This window comes from Artemia sp. Qi Xiang Cuo, chromosome 20 (assembly GCF_049724085.1).
Source record: "Artemia sp. Qi Xiang Cuo chromosome 20, ASM4972408v1, whole genome shotgun sequence".
NCBI lineage: Eukaryota > Metazoa > Arthropoda > Branchiopoda > Anostraca > Artemiidae > Artemia > Artemia sp. Qi Xiang Cuo.
In genome coordinates this window covers 37,988,158-38,003,683 of record NC_142813.1, presented here as the reverse complement: position 1 = coordinate 38,003,683, position 15,526 = coordinate 37,988,158, and the positions used below count along the sequence as shown (strand labels likewise).

The 15,526-nt window shown below is 32.7% G+C and overlaps 1 protein-coding gene across 8 annotated transcripts in view; it reads left to right on the top strand.

Moving 5' to 3' along the window:
- The window catches only part of hlk (hulk), a 315,193-nt gene that overhangs the window by 216,106 nt on the left and 83,561 nt on the right, over positions 1-15,526 (top strand). For all 8 annotated transcript variants that reach the window (XR_016143473.1, XR_016143472.1, XM_089106231.1 and 5 more), the window contains 3 exons: positions 212-375; positions 5,496-5,652; positions 8,526-8,711. Coding sequence is in view for 6 of the 8 variants with exons in the window: in XM_089106231.1 (XP_088962357.1) it covers positions 212-375; positions 5,496-5,652; positions 8,526-8,711 (507 nt within the window). In the remaining 2 variants the exon portion in view is untranslated. The remainder of the gene's footprint in view (positions 1-211; positions 376-5,495; positions 5,653-8,525; positions 8,712-15,526) is intronic.

The window sequence follows — 15,526 nt, the reverse complement described above, 5'->3', positions numbered from 1 at the left end:
TCTAAAGCGTTGCTGTTTTTCATAAAGCGTTTTCCCTAATCCTTCAACAGTGTTGATGACAGCCTAGCTTCACAGCAAGTCTACATTTTCCTAATCTATACCAAGCTTTTTGTTTTTAACACATTCTTTTGTTAATCCTTATCTTCCCCGTATTTGATATGTACGAACAGTATCCTTTCTCATTTATCAAGTCTGGATTATCTTTTTCAAGATGAAGAAAAAGAAGCAGATGATGAGGCTATCTTGAAGGAGCTTGAGGACATCGATGATGAATGCGACTCATTTGGAATTGATTTTGTAAAGATATCTGACGATGGAATCGAAAAAGAATTCAATATAAAGGAACTTCCTGCTCTGGTTTACTTCAAAAAAGAGGTAACTTGCCTGTTCATTACAGGAAAAATAATAAATTTGATGGATATTTTTAAATGTTCCATGATGCACCCATGATGGAATGCAACGCTGATGTATCAGTACTAAGAATATACGTTTGAAAAATAGGGCACGTGTTTAAGCTACCAAGGAGGCTGGTAATAATTATGAGTTTAGATAAAAATAATAATTATATGCACATCGCCAAAGCTTTTTGTAGTGAAGTGGTGGACTTTAAACAATGCAGAGGTATTTCACAAAAGAGCTATTTCATTTATCTGGGAACACTCTCTAAATGATATTTCGAGCATTCCCACCATAAAATTTTCATTGAACAAAACTTTTGTGTATTTCAAAAGCTCTAGACTAATCAAATACATTTAAGGATGATTTTAATAGCTTCTTTGTGTGCATTGCTATTGAGTATTTTTTCCAGCCCCTCTCCCCTTCGCTTCTTCCTGCTTTGCTTCAGTACCGTAGTCCGCTTAAATTATCCTTTCATCAGAATTTTAGATTCGCACATGAAGTACAAACTTGTATAAATTTGAAAGCTGCTGCTCTGACTCTCGCTCCAGCTTCAGCATTTTAAAACTTTGACCTACTAAAAATTGTATGTCTTAAATTTTGAACGTTATTATCGAATAAAAAAATAGCTCCATCAACTAGCCTTTATTTCTAAGCAATAGTTCATAATACTTGAATTTTGTCAGCTTTACTAGCATTTCGTGAAAGCTTTGTGAAAACCCAGATTAAGTTCAGGTAAAGATTCTTTATGCTGAACCCTCATAATAAATTGAAGCCTTGATAACTACTAATTATCAAATGTCCACCGATAGTGCATAACAGGGTGATGCGGTGCAAACAGACGATGAGGAAGTGAGATACACAAGAAGGTACTCTTTTAGTAGTACTTACTTACTTGTACTTGATGGGGGACAGAAGCATTAGCTCTCTTTGGGGTCCAAAAGCTTTGTCATGCTGGTGTACGGTGGCCCCACTAGTGCAAGACAGGACTTGTCCCATCTCATTTTATACCATCTGAATCTGCTGATTAGTTCCAGTTTGACGGTAATGACAGCCATTCTTATCTTCTTCGGGCCCTTGCCCCCCCTCCCCAGGTAAGGGAGCCCTCTTAGTAACTTAGTGGACAAAACTGTTTTCAGGTCGTCTCAGGTCTTAATTTGATCGCAATTCTTAATTCGACCGTTTCTCAAGTATTGAGGACCATATGGCAGATTAAGGAGCACCCTGTTAAGAATAGAAGTCCCTCGTTCAGCTTTTAGCTGTGGCTTATTTGTGTCCAGTATATATTTAGGAGTTCCAAGAGATAGTTTGAAGCAGGAAGAGAAATCCTGCATGTAGAATACGCTAACAATGTGTAGCTCAATATGGTACTTTTTCCGCAATTCTGAATTTTTCGTTCGTTTGCTGAGTCTATGCGACTAAGTTCCTGTGACTATGCTAATGGGGATTAATCGAATACACTTAGAACTTTGATTTTGCTTGCTTAGATATTCCAGATTTCGTAAGCAATTAAGAGTACTGATGGAACCAATGACTTTTGTAGTTTGTTTTCTTCTTGAGTTAAACTTTTCTTTGTCTCTTGAGGAATTAATATGTCAGTAATGTCTCATCAAGGAAGAAAATCCTCAACCAAATTTAAACCAAATAGCATAATTTCAGGTTCATGCCTTTCCACCTTTTTCAAAGTCTAACTGTGAATAATCTGTTGACAAATCTAATTTACAATGATACAAGATGGATTAACCTTTCGAGAAGCAACCAAAACTGTGACCAGGGAACATGAGCATAGAAAGGTATTCTTTCTAAGGGAGGTTGGGAAAGGTTAACTATTCGGTCAGAGCAATCAGCTAGTGAGTGACGGATATACCTTTTCCTGGCAGAAATCAGCTTTACAACTTTAAACTCGGGATTGGATTTTCTGACCAATACAGCTAAATTTTTACAAAATTAAAATGAAATAAGATAATTTGGATAAATAAAATAGGAGTGGATGTATACTAATTAAAAATTTAGAGAGTGGTCTACGCTGTTATCAAAGTCCTTTATATGCACTATTGCATAGACTGGTAAAGCATTGTTTTTTATCTATCTTCTATTTAACCATGGAATAAAAATCTATGGAATAAAAAAAATTAAAACTAAATTTGCATATTAATTTTAGCAGATCTATTCCGTATATGAAGGGTACAAAAAAAGGGTAAACAACCGCGCATATTGCTCCTCCATTACAGTCTATTCAAAGCTTCCCTTTTTACACCCTCCCAAGAACTTCCAATTTCCTTTAAATCTTTTCTAACGACCTCTCCCCGCCCCGTTCGGAAACGACTCTTAAACAAGCGATTTTCTGACGAATCTGCATCCGTAACTTGCACCAAAAGGACAAGATACTTGTATCCCTGGATTCATTAGCCTCAGATCTATCCGTTCCCTGAGTCTCTGTGATTAGATTACGTGTTTATATCTTAAACGTACTTGTTAAGTTAATATTTAGTACTACGCTGATTTTGAATATGTCTGCATATCGTCTTACTCACATTTTTGTTGTTGTTATTTTTTTTCTTTTTTTTGAAGTTTTGATACTAATCTAAAATTCTAAGTTTTTTTCCAAGTTTTCTACTCCTTTAAATCATTTAATATCACCTTCTCCCGTCCCATTCAAGGGTATTCTGCTTTGTATTTCACCCAAGCTGCATTCCATATTAATTGACACACATATTATGCTGAAGCCCAACTGATCTCCTCAGGGCTCTAAATCCATCCTTCTAAAACCGGTTTTATAAGAGCTATTTATAGCTCTTTATACCAAAATAAAGCAATTATTTAGTCATGTGCTTTAATTCACTTCAATTTTTCTTAATTCAAATTTCAAAATGATTTCCTGATTTAAAGCTTTAAAACCTTCCGGCACTTCTAATGTAAAATCATTTAAACTTGAAATATACCCTTTTGGGTACGAAAATCTAATACTTCATTGGAGAATGTATAATAATTGTGCTGCTTACATGAATCTTTAACGAGAGGAGAATAAGTCCCATTTATTTTAAAAATCAGCTGTTCCTTCTTGCCATGATTGGTAAATATTGCCAATGCCCAAATACTATGTGACTGTCGCTCTGACAAGAAGTGGCAAGAAAGTACAGTGGGGTTCAACGAAAAGTGAATTAATTTCGTATAGCAGCTACAGAGCTGTAAATATCCCATTTTCAATTGACATTTAGGGACAAAAAAGAAAGCGGGTTAACCAATAAAAGTACAAAAAAATGGTTTTTCTAGAAGCAATCCCAAAACTGACTCATAGGGTAAATGTCCGTTTGGTTTATGGCAACAAAGCCTTAAAAATCATCCTTAGAGGTGATCTTATTAAGATGAAATTGTCCTAGAAAATCGTTATAAACACTAAATAACACCAGAAGTGAGAAGGAGAGCCTTTTTTTGACAAGATAAACGTCGTACAAATTTGTGTTGGGGCGGTAGGTCATCGTGTACAAGGGGGGTTCAAGAGTAATCAAAAAAGGGCAAATCTTAAAATTTATAATGATTGTCCTGGGGGATCTAGGGAGCACTGCATCCCTGGAGCCATAATTGCTAGACCTTGTGTATACTTTGAACAAGATCACTTGTCAAATTGTCAATATACAAATTGTCAATTGTTAGTTTGTCAACAAACGTTTTGCAAATACATCCATGCGTTCACAACAAAGAACAAAATTTCTTACTTCTTACTTTAAAAAAAGGCTCCCTTTCTTGCATACTTTGAACGAAATCACTTGCCAATTTGTCAGTTGACAAATTTGCCAATTTGTCAACAAATGTATTACAAATGAGTCCAGGTGTTCACAAATAAGAACACAAGTTTTTACTTCTTACTTAAAAAAGGCTCCCCTTCTTTCACACTTTGAGCAAAATCACTTGTCATTTTACAGTTAACAAATAGTAAATTGTCAATTTGTCAGTTGACAAATTTGAAATTTTTCAACAACCTTTTTACAAATGCGTCCAGTTGTTCACAACTAAGAACAAAAGTTCTTACTTCTTACTTAAAAAAGGCTCTCCTTCTTGCATACTTTGAACAAAATCACTTGTCAATTTGTCAGTTGAAAAATTTGTCAATTTGTCAACAAACGTTTTGCAAATGCGTCCAGGTGTTCACAACTAAGAACAAAAACTCTTACTTCTTACTTAAAAAAGCTTCCCTTCTTGCGTACTTCGAACAAAATCACTTGTCAATTTGTCAGTTGTCAATTGTTAAAATGTCAACAAACGTTTTGCAAATACGTCCATGCGTTCACAACTAAGAACAAAATTTCTTACTTCTTACTTTAAAAAAAGGCTCCCCTTCTTGCATACTTTGAACGAAATCACTGTCAATTTGTCAGTTGACAAATTTGTCAATTTGCCAACAAACGTATTGCAAATGAGTCCAGGTGTTTACAACTAAGAACACAAGTTCTTACTTCTTACTTAAAAAAGGCTCGCCTTCTTTCATACTTTGAACAAAATCACTTGTCATTTTACAGTTAACATTTAGTAAATTGTCAATTTGTCAGTTGACAAATTTGAAATTTGTCAACAAACTTTTTACAAATGCGTCCAGTTGTTCACAACTAAGAACAAAAGTTCTTACTTCTTACTTAAAAAAGGCTCCCCTTCTTGCATACTTTGAACAAAATCACTTGTCAACTTGTTAATACACAAATTGTCAATTGTTAGTTTGTCAACAAACGTTTTGCAAATACATCCATGCGTTCACAACTAAGAACAAAATTTCTTACTTCTTACTTTTAAAAAAGGCTCCCCTTCTTGCATAGTTTGAACGAAATTCACTTGTCAAATTGTCAACAAACGATTTGCAAATGCGTCCAGGTGTTCACAACTAAGAACAAAATTTCTTACTTCTTACTTTTAAAAAAAGGCTCCTCTTCTTGCATACTTTAAACAAAATCACTTGTCAATTTGTCAGTTGACAAATTTGTCAATTTGTCAACAAACGTTTTGCAGGTGGTCACAACTTTACGATTTATTATATTTGCCCATTTTTTTATATTTATCTAGGTTGCTTTTTACATTTATTTTATATTTGGTCTCGCTTTTATTTCTAGGAATCTACCCAATACGAAGGTGACTTAATGGACGAACAAATGGTACTCAAGTGGATTGTTGCCACAAAAGAAGCAAGCAACGATGTTATTGAAGCAGTTGATTCAAAAACGCTCGAAAATATGATTGCAGACGAAGATTTTCTTGCTGTCTATTTCTGTAAGTTTGAAATATTTAATTTGAGCTTATAGAGAAGCTGATTCTCAAGAATTAGTTTTTCTTCAGAAAGTGTGACAAGTTATAATATGACTAGAAAAAAAAGCAACATAAGCAATTGAATCCAAATTTAGAAAACTTAACTCCCTCGCTCCATATCATAAATATACACGGTGTTGTATCTTCAAAGTGTTGTATCACGGTGTTGTAGCTGATGACACTGGCTAACGTAAAATTAATGACTGATAGAGTTTTGTGCTCGGGAGGAACGGAATGTAAATGGTAATCTGCGTATGTTTTTTACTAAGTTATTATCAATAAACTTCAAGAATTTTCTTAAAAACGTTAGGAGGTGTCATTTTTTTTTTTTGAAGACACATTTAACCTTTAAAGCAATTAAACGCTTCCCATAGTTTTTGCTTTAGAATCCAAGCTTCTCCTGTCTGGATTTCTTGGGGTTGCTCTAAATATTCCCAACGGAAAATTGAGTTCTTCAAACATCCCCTGAAATTGACCTTCGTAAGTACGCGAACGTTAACATGAAATATAAATTGTTAATTTTTATGGATAGAGATTATAACTTGCAAACAGTTTCAATTAGTATTTATTAATAACTGAACAATTTAGTTTAATTTGGTTTTTGTTTTTTATTTGTTGGGCTTAACTTTTTTTTATTGTATTGCGTGTTATATCAAGTTCTTAGGGATTTTTCAAAGGCTGAAAATGATTATAAAAATCAACCTGAAATATCTGTCATTGTGTTTTGTCTCCTATTTTACTGTATTTCGTCATCAATTTACTAAGTATTCTAATTAGTTGTAAAGAAAACTAACTGACTGAAAAGGGTCGAAATTTTTTTTTTTATTTTGTGATCAATTTTGTTGCTCGGTCTGTTTTAAAATAATTCAAAATCAGGGTTTTAATCACAAAAAGGTTACTCAGTGAATCGTGCTCATGGCAAAATTTTAAATCTGAGGAGATGGGGGTAAAGTATATGAGAAAACAAACTGACAGGGTCACTTTACAAATATCTTTTTTGAAATTCCTAGGGAAGGGAGGGAGTAAATATAAGAAGAAACAAAATGTTAGATATTCTATTAATAACTGATAATGCGTGGCATTATAATAATTTTGATTTATGATAGCTATAATAAAAAAAAAATATAAAGACGACTCTGAAGAATCTTTTATAGTTTCTTCCTAGGTTTCCAAAATAAAAACAAAATTATACATCACTGAAGAAGTTTGGCTGGAATTTTTTCATTGTGTTTTATTTTCTGAGAATGAAAGTTACCAGGTTAGCATGGCCTTAGGGATACCTTCTAGAAAGAAAACACCCTCTAGACACCTAGTCATTTTTAAGGCTCAAGTAATCAAAGTTGTGTTTCACAAACTCATAATATTTTGGCGTTATCTCTTTAAAAACCCTTTTCCTGAAAGACTATAGAAATAATATTACTAGATTCTGCACGTCATTGTTATCTTTTTTTTGCTGCTATCTATTGCTTTTTCTAGCTTATGTGACTCTCGCTGCGGAGAAATTTAGGAAGCTATACATCAAGATATACATCTTAAAAAAAAGAATAAATAGTCTCGATAATTACTAGTCATTTTTGAGATTAAAATAGTCAAAAATTTGTTTCACGAATGTAAAATTTTGGTGTTTTTGTTCTTACAGTTCCTATATCCTTTTTTCGGTACTGGTGCGTTATATGGTCACTTTTATATATTGTACAAGGAAATCAGTTACGAAAAACCCGCCAGACGGGTTAATTGCAAGAGACCGCTATACAGAAATGCACTGCAAAGCGTGGTTTTCATTGCATTTTTGATACTTAAACTATTATTTTTGGGGGTTTAGGGGGGGAGGTACTTAGGTTAGGTTACGTTTTTAATATATGCTATGCTTTACGCCTCCACCCCCCAATTTGTAAATATATAGCCCAAATTTGTTTCTAAACTATTATATATTCATCCTATTTTATTTTATTTCATTAGCGTTTGACAAACTTGACTTTTTAGAAGTGCCCATATAATGCACCAGTACCCTTTTTTCTTTACCAATAGTTATGTTGTGTGAATGCTTAACATGTTGTGTGAGTGCTTCTAAAGAGCACTACTATAGAATTAATAGACCCGTTCATTGACCCTTCAAAGAACAGGTTTGAAAACACCTGTTCAATACACAAGCTGTGTTGATCTTAGGTGACTTGATGCTACATTGAGCTGTTATTAGTCGTTGTAGTATTCAATATGTTGCAATATGTACGTCAATTTCAATAAATATATGCAGTATGTACGTACAACACTCGAATATTTGAAACTAAAAATTAAACGTTGCTTATACGGAACAATGTAACCTGGCTTACCACTGGCTTACCAATGTGTGGTTTTAGATATGTATCATAATTATCGTAGTTTAAAGCATAATAAACTGCAATTTGGCCTTATACGGATAGGAATTTCTTGGTATATTTATTAATACAACGCTCGAAATTCTTTTATCATTGACTTTCCATCTTCTAACAGAAAAAATTTTAAGGAAAATTTGATGACTCTCAGATTAGGTCATTCTTAGGCCGTTCTATTGCAGACATCTTTCTTCATCTTTCAGACATCTGCTCTGATCAGTGGTCTAAGGACTGTGATAAGATTTTCATCAACGTTTTGCTGTTCATTTTCCATTTAGCAGCAAGCTGTAAGATTTTGCACTTTGAAGCAAAAACAGTAATCTGGGCAAAACGAAGTAAGATCTTAGATTTAAGATCTTAACCCTTTGATGAGTCAAAGAACGGGCTTAATGTCATTTGGTTTTGTACGTCAGTGTTGTCTCCTACTTATGCGATCTGTTTCAAAATTTTTACCTTTTGTTTTAGATGACTCTCGTTGCGGTGAAAAATGTGAAGCTATTCTTCAAGAGCTTGAAAACATTGATGATGATGCAGAACATGTTGGTGTAGGCTTCGTTAAATCAACTGCTGTTAACATTGCGCAAAAGCATGGTGTTAAACAGCTTCCAGCTGTTGTTTTCTTCGAGCAGGGAACGCCAACTATTTATGACGGTAATTTCTAAATTGTATTTCTTCACAAAAAAGGAAAGAATGTAAAATGCACATAGAACAAGAAAAATGTGGAAAAAAATCTTTCTACATTTTTTATATTTTCATGCTTTTATTAATAATCGAACAGGATCTGAATTATCAGACTCACTTACCTCTACGTTTTATGAACTATGAACAGGCATTTGGTTAAGCTGATCAAAAATCTTTACTGAAGGTTTAATTCTTATATGATATACTGGATATATGCACATTAAAGTAATAAGTGCAATGAAAAGTTTTTGCTAGGAGGAGTTAAAGGCAGTTCAAAGAAGATTCGAAATTAACAAGGTACAAGTTGCTGGTAGCTACTGATACCTCATAAGATGGTAAAAATTAAAACAGTGGATGCGGTAAAAACAGTTATTAGGCTTCTGAACTATCTTGGCTGTAAAGTTAGGGATAATTTAGTGAACATTATAAATAAGATTTTTGAAAAGGGGAAGTATCGAATAATTCCGGAAATTTTTAATAAATCCTCATAATAGAACTGTGATGACAGTAAGTGTGTTAATTTGAGAGCTTGATTTCTTTAGGAAGAAAATTACTTAGAATGATGATATCTTTAGGCTTAAAGATTGCGTAGATAAAGCTTAAGAGAAGAATAGTATGGTCTCAGGAAAGGGAGGGATGTGTTTACCAGAATGACACTTTTAGTAATGATTGAGGAGTGTCTAAGTATTTTAATTAACCTGTCTTAGGGCAGTTATGGTTTTGTAAAGTGACTGAGCATCGAACAACAGGCTTTGCGAAAATCACAGTTGGGTAAGTCTATAATAAAAGAAAAAGTAAGATTATTAAATCCTTTTCAATTGATGAAAGGTGACCTTTTGTCAAAATTCAAACTTTATCGCAATGTGGCTGAGATCAATCAATTCACACTATATCTTTGAGCGGAGTGGGAAGCGGTAATTTAATTTTTGTTTTGAAATTTTTGTTTCAAAAATTTCAAACCAAATTCAATTTGACTTTAAATATCTGTTATTTTATTGATATAACTTTGATTTGTCTAATTGTCTATTATCTAATTTAAGTTTTATACTTTAATTATGATCTAAATTTATGCGCTAACAATTTTACAATTTAAATTTTATGCTTGAAGCAGCCTCATTCAAATTTCACTTATTGAGCCTTTGGGTATCTATTTTATTTATTCTCGATTTTTTATTAATTATCTGTTTTTTATAATCTATTAAAATCGGTCTTCTTACATATAAAAACCACTTTCCATATAAAATTTTGTTTCATCCGATTCATTTTAGTCGTTTGAAATTTTAATTATATTTACTTCCATGTTTAAATTTAGCCATGTTCAGTTATGCCATGTCAGCCAAGTTCATTTAATGTTACACATAGACTTACAGACTGCCCAAGTAATCCTGATATTTTTGTTTCTTTTTTTGTCACCATTGATTCTGAAAAGATTAGAAAACACGAAGCATATTGTATTTTGATAGTAAATTTAGCCATGTTAGCCATATTTATTTAGCCATGATATAAAATTTAGCCATGTTAGCCAAGTTCAATTGATGTTACACATATGATTACCGACTGCATTAGTAATCCTAATATGATTTTTTTTTTTTTTTATCTTTTTTGTCTTCATTGACTCTGAAAAGACTAGAAAGCACAAATTATTATGTTTTGTGCTAGAAAGTTTAGCCTTGTTGGCCATGTTCATCCCGCCATGTTAGCCATTTATAAGCTATGTTGGAAAATCTAGCCATGTTAAAAAATCTAGCCACGTTGGCCAAGTTCAATTAATTTTACTCATAAGCCTTTTTTGTCATCATTAACTATGATAAAACTAGAAAACACACAATATTATGTTTTGTGTTAGCAAACTTAGTCCTGCTAGCCATGTTCATTTAGCCAGGTTAGGCATTTGTTAGCCATGTTGAGAAATTTAGCCATGTTAGCCAAGGTAATGTAATGTTATACATAATCTTACACTTAACAAAGGAATTGAAGCACACTTTTAGCACACAAGCATAGGACAGTAGCCTCTCTTTTTCTTTACAACTTACAAAGTCTATACTGCATATAAGTCTAGAGTAAAACACGAGTCTATATAAGTCTATGATAAGTTAATAATATATCTCTACGTAATAAGTCTCTATAAAAACAAGTTTTTTGAGGCTATATGCAAGTCCCTATATAAGTCTAAAACAAAATATACTGTCTTTTTAAACACAGCACTAGTTGCATGCATAGAATGTCTATGTGAGGAATGCGGAACTAGTACTTCGTTGTCTCATAACATTGACGCATGTTCTACACTTTTTTCGATAATTTTTACAAATTTAACAATTTGGGTATTAACACCCTTGCGTTTGTCAAATTTTGGGCTTGAACCATCGAATAGGCAACGACTTGGGATAAGAAATTTGTTATTTAACTTTTTTTTTACAATTTTGAAAGAAAAATCTTGCCTACAAACAGTGGTAGGAGAGTGGGCTATAACTTTAAGATAACCTATGTGTCTAAGAAAAAATGCATGCTTATCCTATTAAATTTATTTCAATGCCAATTGCAAAAGCAGGAGATATGTACAATTTTTGTCAAAATTGACTTGATATTGAAATTTAGACTGATTAAAGTTGAAATGTAGGATTTATTGACAGAGTTAAGTGAGGGTTAGTAAGTCTTATCTGTGTCTCTGCTTCTCTTACAAAATTATGGAAATTGTACAAGCTTCCTATTTTGTTTTAATCGCTGATGCTCGTAAGCCAGGAGCAGAAGTAACAAAGTTTGGAAGAATGGAAAGATAAGTCTGCAAACCAAGATTAGAATATTGGAAGCTACATTGATGACTATTGGAAGCTACAGGGGGGGGAAAAAAATTTGCCCCCCCCCCGCCCCTGAAAATGTATCCATACATACGAATAACAAATACTATACGCAAACAATAGGAAATTTTTAACTTAAGGACCTTTCCCTTGGGGCTGTGGGGGGGTCATGTTATACCCGAAGGCATAGTTATTGGCCTTTTCAACTTCGATGAACGAAATGGCTATCTCAAATTTTGATCGGACGATTTTGGGAAAAAAGGGCGGGGAAGGGGGCCCAGTTGCCTTCCAATTTTTTGGTCTCTTAAAAGACACTAGAACTTTTATTATCCGTTCGAATGAGCCCTCTCCCAATATTCTTGGACCAATGGGTCGATACGATCACTTTGGGAAAAAATAGACACGCATCCGTGATGTTTCTTCTGGCAAAAAATACAAAATTCTATATTTTTGTAGATAAAAGTTTGAAACCTCTGAAATGGGGCTTGCTGATATGCTGAATCTGATGGTGTAATTTTCATTAAGATCATTTGACTTTTAGGGGGTGTTTCCCTCTTTTTTGATAGTCACAAAAATTTTCTCAGGCTCGTAATCTTTGATGGGAAAGACTAAACTTAATGGAATATATATATTTGAAATCAGCATACAAAGGCAATTCTTTTGATATGTCTATTGATATCAAAAATCTGTTTTTTAGAGTTTTGGTGACTATTGAGCCGGGTCGCTCCTTACTTACAGTTTGTTACCACGAGCTGTTTATAATACAATTAACCGTAGACTAAGAAGACATTCCAGTAAAAGCAAAGATATTCCATAATGTGAGACTCCTGATAAGCCCTCCAATATAATTTGTGTTCTTTACAACCCAAAAATCACAACAAAATTTAAAAAAAATTGCACAAAAAATAATCTGTATGTAGTTTTCGCTAATAATTTTAAAATCACAAATTTCTTAAACTCCAGTAAAGATAAAACCCCAGTTACACGCCAAAGAGGGGTTTATCAAATACCATGCTACTGTGGCAATTACTATGTTGGCAGAACTCATCAGAATCTAGAAAAACGGCTGCACCATCATAAAAAAGACATAGACAAAGCATTGATTTCTAATAGTTCTAATAACCCCTTTGATTCTGCTTTAGCTCGTCATATATTTAATAATCCCATTCACAGTATACTTTTTGAAAAATCTTCTCTCATTAGTAATGATTTGGAGATAAGACAGGTGGTTCGGGAATCAATTGAATTAGACTCAAAATAAATAATAACATCTCTTTAAATAGAAACTTGGGGGAATAATCACTAAATTCTTTATAGTCAAATTTTGTTAAAAATAACCTAACAAAATATTTTACTAAGCCAATTTGTAAGCCAATTTGTAAGCCAATTTGTAGGCAAGAAAAATCTTGCCTACAAACAGTGGTAGGAGAGTGGGCTATAACTTTAAGATAACCTATGTGTCTAAGAAAAAATGCATGCTTATCCTATTAAATTTATTTCAATGCCAATTGCAAAAGCAGGAGATATGTACAATTTTTGTCAAAATTGACTTGATATTGAAATTTAGACTGATTAAAGTTGAAATGTAGGATTTATTGACAGAGTTAAGTGAGGGTTAGTAAGTCTTATCTGTGTCTCTGCTTCTCTTACAAAATTATGGAAATTGTACAAGCTTCCTATTTTGTTTTAATCGCTGATGCTCGTAAGCCAGGAGCAGAAGTAACAAAGTTTGGAAGAATGGAAAGATAAGTCTGCAAACCAAGATTAGAATATTGGAAGCTACAGTGAGAATATTGGAAGCTACAGGGGGGGGCAAAAAATTTGCCCCCCCGCACCTGAAAATGTATCCATACATACGAATAACAAATACTATACGCAAACAATAGGAAATTTTTAACTTAAGGACCTTTCCCTTGGGGCTGTGGGGGGGTCATGTTATACCCGAAGGCATAGTTATTGGCCTTTTCAACTTCGATGAACGAAATGGCTATCTCAAATTTTGATCGGACGATTTTGGGAAAAAAGGGCGGGGAAGGGGGCCCAGTTGCCTTCCAATTTTTTGGTCTCTTAAAAAGACACTAGAACTTTTATTATCCGTTCGAATGAGCCCTCTCCCAATATTCTTGGACCAATGGGTCGATACGATCACTTTGGGAAAAAATAGACACGCATCCGTGATGTTTCTTCTGGCAAAAAATACAAAATTCTATATTTTTGTAGATAAAAGTTTGAAACCTCTGAAATGGGGCTTGCTGATATGCTGAATCTGATGGTGTAATTTTCATTAAGATCATTTGACTTTTAGGGGTGTTTCCCTCTTTTTTGATAGTCACAAAAATTTTCTCAGGCTCGTAATCTTTGATGGGAAAGACTAAACTTAATGGAATATATATATTTGAAATCAGCATACAAAGGCAATTCTTTTGATATGTCTATTGATATCAAAAATCTGTTTTTTAGAGTTTTGGTGACTATTGAGCCGGGTCGCTCCTTACTTACAGTTTGTTACCACGAGCTGTTTATAATACAATGAACCGTAGTTTAAAAAGACATTCCTGTAAAAGCAAAGATATTCCACAATGTGAGACTCCTGATAAGCCCTCAAATATAATTTATGTTCTTTACACCCCAAAAATCACAACAAAATTAAAAAAAATTGCACAAAAAATAATCTGTATGTAGTTTTCGCTAATAATTTTAAAATCACAAATTTCTTAAACTCCAGTAAAGATAAAACCCCAGTTACACGCCAAAGAGGGGTTTATCAAATACCATGCAACTGTGGCAATTACTATGATGGCAGAACTCATCAGAATCTAGAAAAACGGCTGCACCATCATAAAAAAGACATAGACAAAGCATTGATTTCTAATAGTTCTAATAACCCCTTTGATTCTGCTTTAGCTCGTCATATATTTAATAATCCCATTCACAGTATACTTTTTGAAAAATCTTCTCTCATTAGTAATGATTTGGAGATAAGACAGGTGGTTCGGGAATCAATTGAATTAGACTCAAAATAAATAATAACATCTCTTTAAATAGAAACTTGGGGGAATAATCACTAAATTCTTTATAGTCAAATTTTGTTAAAAATAACCTAACAAAATATTTTACTAAGCCAATTGACAATAGTATTGAACCCGTTACAAAAAGGCCTTTGAGGCTAGCTGAAAAAAAACAAAACAAGATTAGCTTTAAAAGCTTGTATTTAATTATTTTATTCTATTTGGTTTGAATGAAATTACCATCCCACATCATTTTCTTTATCGGCCCTGGTTGAGCTTCGTTGAAGTAAGTATGCTAGGGCTGTTTTAAAAGTTTTTTAAAAATATTTTTAGTTTAAAGTTCGCATTTTAATGTAAGTAGGTTTTATATATATATATATATATATATATATATATATATATATATATATATATATATATATATATATATATATATATATATATATATATATATATATATATATATATATATATATATATATATATATATATATATATATATATATATATATATATATATATATATATATATATATATATATATATATATATATATATATATATATATATATATATATATATATATATATATATATTTGGTGTTGTGCTGAAGTCGGTCCTTGGACATAGGGTAGAATTATTCACTGAATTGAATTCTACTGTCTTGAGAAAATTTCCCTATTGTTTCTAAGTTGTGCTTATTTGTTATTGAAAGGCAGTGTGGTCTTCGTCACTATTTACTTTCCTTTTTATTTTTTTAAATAAAAGAAATTCACTTTTTTATTCTTCCATCCACAAAAAAATATTCAAAAACCCTACAAAGAAATATAAGAAGATAAAAATTGAGAATTATTTTTATTTAAAACTTTTGTAAATGCATCAGGCGATTTTCATAGATGCTGTTCGGGAAGAGGAACATAACTATGAAAATTTTAAGCTAGGAGTGGAAAATCAGGAAATACACATAGATGCTGTTCGGTAA